Source organism: Otolemur garnettii, unplaced genomic scaffold, assembly GCF_000181295.1.
Source record: "Otolemur garnettii isolate 467f Iridium unplaced genomic scaffold, OtoGar3 scaffold00219, whole genome shotgun sequence".
Lineage (NCBI taxonomy): Eukaryota > Metazoa > Chordata > Mammalia > Primates > Galagidae > Otolemur > Otolemur garnettii.
Genome location: NW_003852614.1, coordinates 377,550 through 393,610, shown reverse-complemented (window position 1 = coordinate 393,610; position 16,061 = coordinate 377,550). Strand labels below are relative to the sequence as shown.

The window sequence follows — 16,061 nt, the reverse complement described above, 5'->3', positions numbered from 1 at the left end:
TGATTCTCTTTCCTCAGCCTCCCAAGTAGCTGGGACCATAGGTACCCACCACAATGCCCAGCTTTTTTTTTTTGTTGTTGCAATTTGGCCAGGGCCAGGTTTGAACCCACCACCCTCAGTATATAGGGCCGGCACCCTACTCACAGAGCCACAAGTGCTGCCCCAGGGATATATATTTTTGATGATCCAGAAAAATGACATGTAGAGAGGGCCATATGTGATGGCTCATGCTTATAATACTAGCATTGAGGGAGGGTTGCTTAAGACCAGGAGTGCAAGACCACGTCCCTACAGAAAAATTAGCCAGGTGTGGTTGCAAATGCCTGCAGTCCCAGCTACTTAGGACCCTGGTTGAGGTGGGAGGATCACTTGAACCCAGCAGTTTGAGATTACAGTTAGCTGTGATTGCACCCTTTTGCCAGCCTTGGGCAACAGAGTAAGAGTCTGTCTCTAAAAAAAAAAAGGAAAAAACAAAAACACCACATGCAGTGGCTCATGCCTATAATCCTAGCACTCAGGGAGGCTGGGGCAGGAGGATTACTTGAGGTCACAAGTTCAAGACTGGCCTGAACAAGAGCTCTACTTATCCCTACCCACCACCCCCAGCTCACCTCTACCAAAAATAGAAAAATGAGCTGGACAATCTGGCATGCCATCCATAGTTCTAGGTACTTGGGAGATTGAGGCAGGAGGATTGATTGAACCCAGAAGTTTGAGGTTATAGTGAACTATGATGATGTCACTGCACTCTAGCCCAGGCAACAGAGAGAGACTCTGTCTCAAAAAAAAAAAAAGAATAGAATATAGAATATCAAAAGAAGTTGTTGACATGTCATTTCTGTCCCTTTTATTGGAATGTTATTTATCTGGATACTTTGTCTGGAACTGTAGCGTAGACAAATCAGTGTTAAACTTTTTGGGGCAAGCTTGATATTCACTAAACATTAATTTATATCTTTAAGTTTTCAATGGTGATCACACCTGAGGGAAAATCTCTGTCTTGGCTTTGCTTTGTTTGGTTTTAGAAAGAAGACAAATTGGCTCGCTTAGAGAAAGCTATTAACCCCTTGCTGGATGATGATGACCAAGTGGCATTTTCTTTCATTCTGGACAACATTGTCACCCAGAAAATGATGGCAGTTCCAGATGTAAGTCGTCTCTGTGCTAAATATTGTGAGGATAATACAGAGGAAAGAAAGAAAAGAAATATAGATTGTGCATGTATATGTTATGTCAGAAAGCCTGAGTAATGGTATATTTTAATTGAGACTAGTATGTAATTTAAAATTTTGACCTTTTGAGTGTATGAATGTATTATCATTGAAATCAAATGAATGCTTGCTTGCTGGCATTCAGTATTTGAATACTCCTGAATAACTCTGGAGAGAAAGGATGTTCAGCTAATGGGAAAAGCATTTTATTTAGAGGTGCTTCTAGACAAAGGACACTTTGATAATTACCAAGTGTTTATTTTCTTTTGTTTCATTTTTTTGTTGTTGTAATGATCTTCCCCAGGAATTTTCCTTTTACACTTTTATAGGCATATTTTCTGAGTGTGTTATTCTATGACACTTGTGAATGGGAGTAAGGAATAGGGAATTTTAATTTTGTTGATAGAGTAAGGGTTCTTATCCTATCAAGGCACAGAACCCCTTAAAGGAATCCATGAACTCCTTAAATTATATACAGAATTTTATTTATATATTTATTTTAAAATTTTTTTTATTAAATCATAACCGTACGCATGTATGGGGCACAGTGTGCTAATTTTATATGCAATCTGGAATGCTTACATCAAACTGGTTAACATAGCCTTCACCTCACTTAATTATTGTGTTAAGATGTTTATACTATATTCTTAATAGATTTGACATGTACCCTTGCAATATGCACCATAGGATATACAGAGTGTTTTGCTGGAAAAAAGGTCTATATCTTTTGTCAGGAATATTCATGATCCAACAAAGGTTGAAAATTTCTGGTATAAAGAGTGGTTCCAGGCTTAGTGCCTGTGGCTCAAGCGGCTAAGGTGCCAGCCACATAACACCTGAGCTGGTGGGTTCCAATCCAGCCTGGGCCCACCAAACAACAATGACGGCTGCAACCAAGAAATAGCTGGGCATTGTGGCGGGCACCTGTAATCCCAGATACTAGGGAGGAGGTGGAGGCAGGAGAATTGCTTGAGCCCAGGAGTTGGAGGTTGCTGTAAGCTGTGATGCCACGGCACTCTACTCAGGGTGATAGCTTGAGGCTCTGTCTCAAAAAAAAAAAAGTGGTTGCATTTCATTTCCCATGTCTTCTTTTTACTAGTCTTGGCCATTTCATCACCCAGTTAATAAGAAGTTTGTTCCAGATTATTACAAAGTGATTGTCAATCCAATGGATTTAGAGACTATAAGGAAGGTGAGTGTTTGATCTAAAATGCCTTTTTCTAATCAAATGACTTTGTATGTGTACCTGAGTGTGTGATTCTTTTCATTACAGAATATTTCGAAGCACAAGTATCAGAGTCGAGAGAGCTTTCTAGATGATGTAAACCTTATTCTGGCCAACAGTGTTAAGTACAATGGTGGGTATTTATCTTTTTTCTCCCTTTCCATTAATCTGTCTATCCAACATTAGTTATTACCATTGTTTTTTTTGTTTTGTTTTGTTTTGAGACAATCTCACTATGTCATCCTTGGTAGAGTGCAATGGTGTCACAGCTCATAGCAACCTCAAACTCTAGACTCTCGCAATTCTCTTGCCTCAGCCTCCCGAGTAGCTGGGACTACAGATGCCTACCACAATGCCCTGCTATTTTTTGTTGCAGTTATCTTTGTTTAGCGGGCATGGCCTGGGTTCAAACTTGCTAGCCTCAGTATATGTGGCTGGTGCCGGAACCACTATGCTATGGGTACTGAGCCAGTTATTAGCATTGTTAACATTTAGCAACCTTGGGCGACGCCCGTAGCTCGGTTGGTAGGGGGCACTGGCCATATAAACCGGGGCTGGTGGGTTCGAACTTGGCCCCAGCCTGCTAAACAACAATGACAACTGCAACAACAAAAAAGTAGCTAGCTGTTGTGGCGGGTAACTGTAGTCCCAGCTACTTGGGAGGCTGAAGCAAGAGAATTGCTTACTCCCAAGAGTCTGAGGTTGCTGTGAGCTGTGATGCCATGGCACTCTACCCAGGTTGACAGCTTGAGACTGTCTCAAGAAAAAATTAGCCTTGAGCAATGATAGCAGAAAAGTCAAGTGACGTCGTCTGCTTTTTATTGTAAGCAGGTACATATCCTCTTTTGTTTGTTTGTTTGTTTGATTTTTTAGAGAGGGAGTCTAACTTTGTCGCCCTTGGTAGGGCGCTGTGGCGTCACAGCTCACAGCAACCTCCAGCTCTTGGGCTTAAGCAATTCTCTTGCCTCAGCCTCCCAAGTAGCTGGGACACAGGTGCCTGCCACAACGCCCAGCTATTTCTTGTTGCAGTTTGGCGGGGTCGGGTTTGAACCCACCACCCTCAGTATATGGGGCCAGTGCCCTACTCACTGACCCACAGGTGCTGCCCATGCTGTTACCTTTTAATGATGAAAAAGTAACACATGCTTACTTTTGGAAATATTGGAAAGCACAGAAAAATTAGGTAAGAGTAATAATAAAATGGATATTCCTTAGGGCTTTGTGCCATCACTTGCTTTTCTGTGAGGTGTGAAAACTCAACTGTGCCCAAACTTCTCAGAGGAAGCTTCAGTTAGTGTATGGTTGTAGACCTCTGTCAGCTTCCTTAGTGCATGGAGTATTACTCAGTATATGAATTGAGGCTCTATTCTAGCTAATTAATCTAATGATACAGTCAGTATCCTCCAGCAATTCATAATCCAGTTGATGGAAAGAGTTACGATACAGCTTGATCAGGGCTATAATAGAGGGATGTACATGTACAAACTGTACCAGAGGAGAGCAAGGCTCCTTACTCTTTAACCTGAGAGTCAAGGAAGCCTTCATAAACAAGCTAATGCAGTTCAGTTTTTTTAAAATACTTTTTTGTTTGTTTTTGAGACAGAGTCTCACTTTGTCACCCTCGGTAGGATGCTGTGACATCCTAGCTCACAGCAATCTTAAACTCTTGGGCTTCAGCAATTCTCTTGCCTCAGCCTCCCAAGTAACTGGGGCTATAGGTGCCTACCACAACGCCTGGCTATTTTTTTTTGTTCACAGTTGTCATTGTTTGGCAGGCCTGGGCTGGATTCGAACCCACCAGCTTTGGTGTATGTGCCTGGTGCCCTAGCCACTGAGTTACAGGTGCCAAGCCTGCAGTTCAGTTTTGAATGAGTCATTTGTTTTTTTTTGTTTTTTGGTTTTTTTTTTGTAGAGACACAGTCTCACTTTTTCGCCCTCGGTAGAGTGCAGCGGAGTCGCTCCAGCAACCTCCAACTCCTGGGCTTAGACGATTCTTCTGCCTCAGCCTCCCAAGTAGCTGGGACTACAGGCGCCTGCCACAATGCCCAACTATTTTTTTTGTTGTTGCAGTTTGGCCAGGGCTGGGTTTGAACCCGCCACCCTCGGTATATGGGGCCGGCGCCCTACTCACTGAGCCACAGGTGCCTCCCGAATGAGTCATTTGTTAAGCAAGCATTGATTGAATACCTTGTATGTGCTGGCACTTATAGATGCTACAAATATAAATTAAAATAAATTATAATCCCCACCCCCAAAGTGGTTATAGTTTAATTGAAAAAACAGAAGAGTTATAGTATTTAATTAGTGTCATAGGACAGGGTCTCTAAATCAGAGTGATATAAAGGAATCTTTTTAGAAGAGGATTTTCTTTTCTTTTTTTTTTTATTTGTGACAGAGTCTTGTTATGTCACCCTCAGTAGAGTGCCATGGTGTCATGGCTCACAGCAACCTCAAACTCTTGGGCTCAAGCAATTCTTTTGCCTCAGCCTCCCAAATAGCTGGGAACACAGGTGCATGCCACAGTGCCCATCCATTTTTTTTTTTTTTGGTTGCAGTTGTCATTGTTTAGCTGGCCCAGGCCGGGCTCAAACCTACCACCTTTAGTGTATGTGGCTGGTACCCTACTCACTGAGCTACAGGCACTCAGCCTTTTTTTTTTTTTTTTTTTTTTTTTTTTTACAGCGTCTCAAACTGTCACACTGGGTTGAGTGCTGTGGTGTCACACCTCACAGCAACCTCCAACTCTTGGGCTTAAGTGATTCTCTTGCCTCAGCTTCCCAAGTACCTGAGACTACAGGCGATCTGAAGAGGATTTTCTTAAGCTGAGTTGTAAACGATCAGTGACATTTGCTAGAGAAAGAGTGTGGGAAGAAAATGTTCTAGATAGAATAGCAATAAAAGAGACAGATCCCTGAAATTGCATGATAGGTTTCAGAAACAAGATGTTAGGGCTTTACATGATATGTGCCTATAGTCCCAGCTATGCAGAAAGCTGAGATGGGAGGATCACTTGAACCCAGCACACACAGTGACACCCCATCTGTATAACAACAACAAAAATAGTAATAATTTTAAAATTTTAAGAAAAGACATTGGATTTATAGTTCAGTATACATCTTGGTAAATGACTAACCAGTTCTGCGTTTGGATAGGTAGACAGGAGATAAATCATACAGCCTGTGTGCCATACTTAAAGAGGTTTTACTTTATCGTAAGTGGGAAAGCCCAGAAGGAATTAAGCAGAGAAAAAATGATTCCATGTAACTCCTTAAGCAAGTAGAAGAAAGAACTAAGGGCATGTGAGAGAATTGCCTAGCATACTGGGGTCTTAACTAAGAAACCATATGATTGTATGATTTTTTTTTCCTTTAATATTTAGCAGCCGAAGTAGTGTGACTATGTTTGTCAGATAAAAGGGATAGAGGATTAGACAGAGGAGGTGAAAGAGGGGGCAACCAGAAAGACAGAGGAAATGGGCATTCTGGGCAGGGAACAGAATGTTTGATGTCATGGAGGAATGAAAGAACAGCTATACATGACTGAAATATATATACCTATGCACACACAGAGGGTGCCCCAAAAGTGTATATACATTTTAAGAAAGGGAAAAACTGTATTAAAATTATAATACTAAAAAAAATTGTAATACTCAAGTCACATTTGACTTCTATGATTACAGTAGGTACTCAAATGTGACTTATATTCGTTTTGTGTTATCAATGTGTATTGAGTATTAGAATTTGAATACGGTTTCTTCCTTTAATGTGTGAACATTTTTTTTTTGTTTCTTTATGTGTGTGTGTATATAATTAAGGACATGAGCCTTCCATCTTTGTTCCTTTTGGGTTGGGTTGAGAAAATCTACTTTCTAATCTATCCTAATCAAAAACGTAGACAAAAGTATTCATGGTAATATTACTGTGCTCTTCTTACTCATTGGATATTCCTTGTTAGGTCAATTATCTCTCCATTATTATTCCTGAAAACACCTGAAGTTGATCATCTAAAATTCTGATAAATAGAGGTGGGCTCACAGATGTATTAAAAAGACTATATATATAGCAAGTGGTAAACACTCAAGAATGTTATAGAAAGGCTGATTGTTTGGGCGGTGCCTGTGGCTCAGTGGGCAGGGCAGTGGCCCAATATACCAAGGGTGGCAGGTTCAACCCCAGCCCCAGCCAAACTGCAATAAAAAAAATAGCTGGGTGTTGTGGCAAGTGCCTGTAGTCCCAGCTACTCAGGAGGCTGAGGCAGGAGAATTGCCTAAGCCCAGGAGTTGGAGGTTGCTGTGAGCTGTGTGACACCACGGTACTCTACCGTGGGCGATAAAGTGAAACTCTGTCCCTACCAGAAAAAAAGAAAAGGCTGATTGTCTTGGTGGTGGCTAATTAAAAACATAGGGGAGATGTATGTGGAGCTTATGTGAAAGATCAAGAAAAACCCAGAAAATGGTAATAGAAAAGTAAGCAGAGAGGAGATGGACAAATCGCAGAAGATAAAAATTAAATAGCTAATGGACATGAATAGATACTCCATTGTACCAGTAATCAAAGCAAATTAATAGAAAGAGATGGTTCAGTGCCTGTAGCTCCGAGGTTAGGGTGTTAGCTACATGCACTGGGGCTGGGTTTAAACCCAGCCCTGGCCTGCTAAACAACGACAACTGCAACAAAAAAATAGCCGGGCATTGTGGTGGGTGCCTGCAGTCCCAGCTACATGGGAGGCTGAGGCAAGGGAATCACTTAAGCCAGTGGTTCTCAACCTGTGGGTTGCAACCCATAGGAATTGTATTAAAAGGCTGCAGCATTAGCAAGGTTGAGAACCAGTGGCTTTTAAGCCCAAGAGTTTGAAGTTGTGAGCTGTGACTCCATGGCACTCTACCCTGGGTGACATAGTGCAACTCTGTCTGAAAAAAAAAAAAAAGTAGCTAGGGCTCAGCGCCCTTAGCACAGTGGCTACAGTGCCGGCCACATACACCAAGGCTGGCAGGTTTGAACCCAGCTGGGGCCAGCTAAACAATGACAAATGCAACAAAAAGATAGCCAGGTATTATGGCAAGAACGTGTAGTACCAGCTACTTGGGAGGCTGAGGCAAGAGAATCGCTTGAGCCCAAAACTTCAAGGTTGCTGTGAGCTGTGACACAACGGAACTCTACTGAGGGTGACATAGAGAGACTCTGTCTCAAAAAAAAAAAATAGTGGTATCTTTTTTTAACCTATTAGATAAACTCAGCTTTTTCTTCTTTTTTCTTTTTTTGAGACAGAGTCTCACTTCGTCACCTTCAATAGAATGCTGTGGCATCATAGCTCACAGCAACCTCAAACTCTAGGGTTCAACCAATTCTCTTGCCTCAGCTTCTCAAGTAGCTGGGACTACAGCTGTCCACCACATCGTCTGGCTGTTTTTAGAAATGCAGTCTCACTCTGGCTCAGGCTGGTCTCCATCCTGTGAGCTCAAGCAATCTACTCTCCTTGGCCTCCCAAGAGTGCTATGATTAGAGGCATGAGCCAACGTGCCCAGCACTTCTTCTTTTATTTGTTTATTTTTAGTTTTGAGATAGGGTCTCTATCACCCTAGGCTGGAGTGCAGTGGCATGATCATAGTTTACTGCGGCCTCAAACTCATGACTTAAATGATCCTTCCAACTCAGACTTATACTTGGCTAATTTTGTTCATTTATTTATTTTGTAGAGTTTGGGTTCTGACCACGTTGCCCAGGCTGGTCTCAAGCTACCCTTTTACCTCTGGTTCCCAAATTGCTGGGATTATAGGCATGAGCCATTGCTCCCAAAGTGCTGGGATTATGGGCATGAGCCGCTATACCCAGTCAAGCTCATTCTTTTTAATGGAAGTACTCAGTGCCAGTGAGGCAGGTGCTCTCACATATCACTGTTGATAATATGAAATTGTGAGACATTTCTGAAAAGCCATTTGGCAACATTGAGAGACTTAAAAATAGTTGAGCAAATACTTTATCCATAAGTAGACTTGGATTTGAATATTGACCCTACCACTTAATAGTAACAATGTGATGTCTCCGTGCCTGTGGCTCAAGCAGCTAAGGCGCCAGCCACATACACCTGAGCTGGCGGGTTCGAATCCAGCCCGGGCCTGCTGCAACCAAAAAATAGCTGGGCATTGTGGCAGGTGCCTGTAGTCCCAGCTACTTGGGAGGCAGAGGCAGGGATGTCACGGCACTCTACCCAGGGGGACAGCTTGAGGCTCTGTCTCCAAAAAAAATAAAAATAAAAATATGACTTTGGGAAAGTAACTTTGCCTCTGCTTTCCCAACTGTTAAATGAGAATAAGAATAGTATTCCCCCTCAAAGTGTTATTGTGAGGATTAAATAAAATAATGTATGTAAGTGTTTAGCCCACGGTAAGATTGTAATCCTATAAAAATGTCAACAAAAGTGTTCATAATATGCTCAGTTCCCTTTGCTCAGTGGTTTGGGCACCAGTCACATACACCAGGTATGTCAGGTTTGAACCTGGCCCTGGCCTGCCAAACAGCAATAACAACAGCAACAACAACAAACAGCTGAGTGTAGTGACAGGCACCTGTAGTCCCAGCTACTTGGGAGGTGGGGCAAGAGAATCACTTAAGCCCAGGAGTTTGAGGTTGCTCTAAACTGTGACACCAGACCAACATAATGAGACTCTCACAAAAAAAATGTTGATAGTAATGTTATTTATATTGATGAGAAATAAACCTGAATGGTTAATGTAAGGGAGCAGTTAGTAATAGTGTCATTTATATGGTAGATTATTAGGTAAAGATTAAAAGATCTTTTTTTTGAAAACTAGTTACCAAAACATGTTAGTGTTAAGTTAGAAAAGCAGAACAGAATTGTTTATGTCATCTTGGTAATGTTTTTTGAAAATATATACAGGGTGTCCAGAAAGTTCATGTGAAATTTAAAATAATTTTACATTGTAAATTGCACATGAACTTTATGGACACCTGTATATATGTAGGAGAAAAACACTGGAAGGAAATACATCAAAGTGATAATAGCAGTTATTTCTGAGAGAGTTAAAATTGTCTCTGTTTTCATATTTTTTCCTTTTTTATTTTCATATTTTGCATGTTGTCCAAGAGTTTTTACTGGTGTAGGAGGCAGAGAACTTTCCTAGAAGAAATGTCTTTTGAGCTGAATTTTGAAAGATGACATATATAATAGCCAATTACTGAACACCTGCTGTGCCAAGCAAGTAGTCAAGTAGAAAAAGGTGGAGAAGTTGTTCCAGGCAGAAGCACAAATGCAAAAGTAGGTGATGAAAGTACCTTAGATAAGGAAGTGCAAATAGTTAAGTTTGGCTGGAATGTAGAGTGGGAGCTAAATTTAATAGAGATAAGGTTTTAAAGGTGGGGCCAGGGGCAGCACCTATGGCTCAGTGTGTAGGGTGCGGGCCCCATATACCAAGGGTGGTGGGTTCAAACCCGGCCCCAGCCAAACTGCAACAAAAAATAGCTGGAAGTTGTGGCGGGTGCTGGTAGTCCCAACTGTCAGGAGGCTGAGGCAAGAGAATCGCTTAAACCCAGGAGTTGGAGGTTGCTGTGAACTGTGATGCCACGGCACTCTACCAAGGGCGGTAGAGTGAGACTCTGTCTCTAAAATAAATAAATAAATAAAGATAGAGGCCAAATTATGAAAATCCTCATGTGTTTGCCAAGCCTTGAGAAGGGGAGGACATGTCAGGTATTTTAATTAGTAAAATCTTTCTAGAAGTTATCTGAAAAATGGATTGGGGGTAATGAGATGGAGAACAGTGAAGAGACTATTGATGCAGTCAGTAGTTAGGAATACTGAAGCCTGAACTAAGGTAAGTAGTAATAAGGTGGAAAGGTAGGGTAGATTATAAAGATACTAAGGAGATATCTACGTAAATGGATTGAAAGCTGGGGGTATGGATAAAGGATGGAGAATTCAAGATGATGCCAAGCATTCATATAGTCTTGGTGGAAACATAAAGTAGTAGAATCTTTTTGGAGGCCTGTAAATGTTTATTCCCTTTGACTAAACAGTTTCTCTTCTAGGGAATATTCCACCCAAGTTTGCAAAGGCACATGTACAAGTGTTATTTGCAACATTGTAATAGGAAAAAATATGGAGCTTTCTAAATATTCAACAACAGAAATTGGTTAAATTATGATAACGTCTATAATGGTAATAATGCTTAGCTATCAAAATGATAGATTTAGTTAACAAGAAAGGTATGTTTGTATGTGCTAATAGCAAAAGATAGTCAAGGTTTATTACTGGGAGCTATGTTACTTAACAGTGTATTTATTTTTATTTTTTATTTATTTTTTTGAGACAGAGTCTTACTATGTCACCCTCCTCTGTAGAGTGATGTGGTGTCACAGCTCACAGCAACCTCAAACTCCTGGACTTACCTGATTCTCTAGTCTCAGCCTCCCAAGTAGGTGGGACTACAGGCGCCAAGCACACCACCTCGCTATTTTTTTGTTGTAGTTGTCATTGTTTGGCAGGCCTTGGCCAAAATTGAACCTACCAGCCCCAGTGTATATGGCTGGCACCCTAACCACTGAGCTATGGGCTCCAAGCCTACCAGTGTATTTAGAAAGGGATCACAGATTCAGAGTCTATAGAGGCCAGCAGGTAACATAAATGAGTGAAATGAGCTGTGAGGGCTGATGAACTAGAAAGGTTTTCCATCTGAAAGAGTTACTATTTAGCTCAGTTGTTGTCATGGAGCAGAATTACTAAAGGAAGAAATGGATAATTTTTACTTTTTACTTGTTTGTTCATAGGTATTTGAATTTTTTTTCACGCAAAATTTCAATAGATTTTACTTTAGAACTCTAGCCATTGGGCCTGGAGCAATAGCTCACACCTGTGATCCTAGCACTTTGGGAGGCTGAGGTGGGTGGATTGTTTCAGCTTATATTCAAGACTAGACTGAACAAGAGTGAGAACCTGTCTCTACTAAAAGTGAAAAAGTAAGGCAAGAGAACCACCTCATCCCAGGAGTTTGAGGTTGCTATGAGCTATGATGCCATGGCATTCTACTCAGGATGACAAAGTGAGATTCTGTCTTAAAAGAATAAAACAGGGTGGCGCCTGTAGCTCAGTGGGTAGGGTGCAGGCCGCATACACCGAGGCTTGTGGGTTTGAACCCAGCCCAGGCCAGCTAAAACAACAATGACAACAACAACAACAACAAAATAGCCAGGTGTTGTGGCCAGCGCCTGTAGTCCCAGCTACTTGGGAGGCTGAGGCAAGAGAATTGCTTAAGCCAGGCATCCTCAAACTACGGCCCGCAGGCCACATGTGGCCCACCTAGGACATTTATCCGGCCCGCTGAGTGTTTTTTGCTGCCACTGCCTGTCCTGCTTAGCACCTGACTCATCCCGGGGCCCGCAGTCTGGCCCTCCAATGGTCCAAGGGACAGTGACCTGGCCCCCTGTTTAAAAAGTTTGAGGACCCCTGGCTTAAGCCCAGGAGTTTAAGGTTGCTGTGAGCTGTGACATCATATCACTCTACCCAGAGTGACAGCTTGATACACTTTCCTATGAAAGCTATAAATTATTTTCATAGTAGGGCTGAGTACATTGGATACTTTTTCTTCCATTCTTGAGATATTTGCTGAGAAAAATATTTTCCAGCTCCATCCATATAAACATGAAGGAGGTAAAGTCTCCATCTTTCTTTAGGGCTGCATAGTATTCCATGGTGTATATATACCACAATTTATTGATCCATTTGTGGGTGGATGGTCCCAAAGGACTTTTATTTTTTATTTTTTATTTTTTTGAGACAGAGCCTCAAGCTATCCCCCTGGGTAGAGTGCCATGGCATCACGCTCATAGCAACCTCCAACTCCTGGGCTCAAGCAAGTCTCCTGCCTCAGCCTCCCAAGTAGCTGGGACTACAGGCGCCCACCACAACGCCTGGCCATTTTTTGGTTGCAGCCATCATTGTTGCTTAGCGGACCCGGGCTGGGGATTCGAACCCACCACCTTAGATGTATGTGGCTGGCGCCTTAGCCGCTTGAGCCACAGGCGCTGAGCCCCAAAGGACTTTTAGATGGAAGTTCTTTTTTCTTTAATGAGACAGAGTCTCACTGTGTCATCTCTCCATGGGTATAGTACTGTGATATCATAGCTTACAGCAACCTCAGTGTCTTAGGCTTGAGCTATCCTTTTGTCTCAGTCTCCTAAGTAGCTGGGACTATAGGTATGCGCCCTCATGCCCAGCTAGTTTTTTTATTTTTAGTAGAGATGGGGGGTCTTCCTCTTGCTCAGGCTGGTCTCCAACTTCTGAGCTCTGAGTTATCCACCTGCCTTGGCCTCCCAGATTACTAGGGTTACAGGTGTGAGCCACTGCGCCCAGACTAGATGGAACTTTTCTATGTTGCAACAGAACCCACAAATAATAAGCACAGAGAATACAGAGAATTTTCAACACAAAATGCCAGGGCCTATCAAACAAATGGAAATCTACAAAGACAAAACACCACCCCAAATGGCACCTTGGACTGTGTATGGCCTCAAATGCCCTGAAGGGCTGAAAGGTAAACTGTTTCCAAATGGTGGCCTGGTCCCCCCCAATCCCAAGGAATTGCAAGTGAGCTCCCTAGTTCAGCTAGACCAAACGAGACTCATACCCCAGATGGTACCTTCAAACAAATTCAGATGAAATGCTCTGCCACAGAGCAAGAAGTTCTGAAAACCTTCCAAATGGGTGAAGTGGGGAATCTCAGGGTACACCCTGGGGAATTAACTTGATCATAATGCCTGGCGTCTGGACCATTTCCAAATTTGTTTCCTTCTCCTTAATTCAGGTTACAGGTGCATCAACCTGGGGAGCTGCATCAACTTTGGGGAGATTGGTGGGAGTTCCTCAGAGCTAAAACACACCCCAGCAGCTCCTGGGACCATCCCATACTCTCTCACCTTGAAAAGAAGCCACTCCTTCCAGTGCATACCCTCTGCTCTGACCCAGTCTGCTCCCTGTTTCTTCAGCAGGGTGCCATTCCATTAGGTAGCCAGTGAGCCCACCCGAGGACACCAAAATCTATTACCCGATGTTTGGTGCTTATTCTCAAGGACATGTCAGAACAAAACAAGAACAAATGGTTTTTGAGGCTGGGCAAGGTGGCTAACACCTATAATCCTAGCACTCTGGGAGGCAGGGGTGGGTGGATTGTCTGAGCTCACAGGTTCAAAACCAGTGTGAGCCAGAGCGAGACTTTGTCTCTAAAAAATAGCTGGGCATTGTGGTGGGCGCCTGTGATCCCAGCTACTTGGGAGGCTGAGGCAAGAGAATCTGTTAAGCTAGGCTGAGGCTGACAAAGTGAGACTGTCTCAAAAAAAAAAAAAGTGGTTTTTGAGAAGAAGGAAAGGAAAATTAATTTACTGGCAAAGGAGGAAAAATGACAGATTATCTCAAAAAACTAATTTTTCCTTGTTGAATTTTTTAAAGTTAGGACATGATACTTGTAATTAATAATAAAAGAAAGAAATTTTCACTTTTGGAAGGATGCATAAATCAGATGTTACCCAAAATCCTGACATGGGCAGCTGGTGATGCCATTGACTAAAACGGGAAATATAGAAGGAGAGGTTTTAGAGAAAAGATGGTAGAGTTCGACTTGGTGTGTGTTTATTTAAATAAGACATCCAAGTGAAGACTTTCGGTAGGTAGGTAGTTGTATACAGGTCCAAAGCTCGCTCAGAAGAGAAATCTGTAAATACAGACTTTTTTCCAAATCCTCAACATATAAAAATAAAAGTCGATAAGCTTAGATTGGGAGTAGGGTACATTCCTTGAACCCTCTGATACATGTAAAATATGGTTGTATATTTTTCTGGATAGAAAGATCATAGCTATTATCAGATTTATATGTGACCCAAAAACTGAAAAATAACTTTAGTTTAAGAAGGGATGTAGGCTCAGTGCCTATGGCTCAAGTGGCTAAAGCGCCAACCACATACACCTAAGGTGGTGGGTTCAAATCCAGCCCGGGCCCGCCAAACAACAATGATGGCTGCAACCAAAAAAAATAGCCAGGCGTTGTGGCAGGCGCCTGTGGTCCCAGCTATTTGGGAGGTGGAGGTAGGAGACTTGTTGGAGCCCAGGAGTTGGAGAGTTGGAGATTGCTGTGAGCTGTGATGCTACAGCACTCTACTCAGGGGGACAGCTTGAGGCTCTGTCTCAAAAAAAAAAAAAGAGGATGTAGACTCAGGCGGCGCCTGTGGCTCAAAGAAGTAGGGCACCAGCCCCATATGCTGGAGGTGGCAGATTCAAACCCAGCCCTGGGCAAAAACTGCAAAAAAAACCAAAATGAGTTGGGTGTTGTGGTAGACACAGGTAGTCCTACCTACTTGGGAGCCTGAGGCAGGAGGATCACTTGATCATTTGAACCTAGGACTGCTGTGAGCTGGACTCACTCTAGCCTGGGCAACTGAGTGAGGCTTTGTCTCCAAAAAAGAAAGCGAGAGATGTAGACTCACACCTGTAATCCTAGCACTCCAGGAGACTGAAGTGGGTGGATTGCTTGAACTCAGGAGTTCAAGACCAGCTTGAGCAAGAACGAGATCCCCATATAGCTGTCCAAATAGCTGGACATTGTGGCAGGTACCTATAGTCCCAGCTACTTGAGAGGCTGAGGCAAGAGAATCACTTGAGCCCATGATTTTGAGGTTGCTGTGAGCTGTGATGCCATGACACGCTACGGAGAAAGACAAAGTGAGACTGTCTCAAAAAAACAGAAAAAAGAAAAGGAATGTAGGATGAGAATAGATTGGACAAATTCCAACATTTAAGATACCCCATTAATACTGAGGAGTGGCCATATTGAAAGTAGAAAAACCAGGAAAAAGGTGATATACTGTAAATCAAGAGAATTTTAGAGAGGGAAAATGGCCAAGTCAGGTGCTATGGAGAGGTGCAAAGAGGATGATCTTCAGAAGAACTACTTCAGTGACTAAAGTGGTAGAATTAAAAGCCAGACTGTAGGGGATGTGAATGAGTGGAAAGTAAGAAAGTAGAAGAGTGGAATTTGCCTGTGAAGGGAAGAAGGATGATGGTATTCAGTATCTTGAGGCATTTGGACAGAGGGGACCTTTTTATAGGTAAAAGAGGTACATGTTCCTAAGAACAATAAAACACAATTATAGTCCAGTTCGGGGGAAATGGGAAGATGGAGGACATATGGCAAGAGACAGGGCAGGAGGTGGGATTTCACCTAATGTGCACACTGAGAGTGGCACACCCGCTGGGTGAGGGACTCTTCTATAGGTGGAGCTTTGCCCCAGAAGTGAGAATAATTTAACCTAAGTATTTTACCTTCATATTAATTTGAGTAAAGTTTAAAAAAAGTAAAGATATGAAGTCCCTACAGCAATGGAGAGATAAATATTGTGAAAGTTTCTGCCTGGTAGCCTCTTACTTTCCCTATAAAGTAGGAAACAGCATCTTTCTGGCTGAAAGTAGGTGAAGTGGTGGGAGAAAGAATTTAAAAAGAAATGTAGATAAAATTTCAGTTGCCTATTACGGGAAATTAGAAAAGGAACTAATTGACAACATTTCAGAGTAGGTTTTGAAGGTCCAGCTGAAGTTGGAGACCCTTTTTTTTTTTTTTTTTTTTT

At 42.3% G+C, this 16,061-nt stretch overlaps 1 protein-coding gene across 1 annotated transcript in view; it reads left to right on the top strand.

Annotated features, from left to right (window-relative positions):
- The window catches only part of TAF1 (TATA-box binding protein associated factor 1), a 119,365-nt gene that overhangs the window by 72,460 nt on the left and 30,844 nt on the right, over positions 1-16,061 (top strand). The window contains exons 29-31 of the mRNA XM_023508051.1: positions 1,026-1,148; positions 2,311-2,403; positions 2,485-2,569. Of these exons, the coding sequence (XP_023363819.1) occupies positions 1,026-1,148; positions 2,311-2,403; positions 2,485-2,569 (301 nt within the window). The remainder of the gene's footprint in view (positions 1-1,025; positions 1,149-2,310; positions 2,404-2,484; positions 2,570-16,061) is intronic.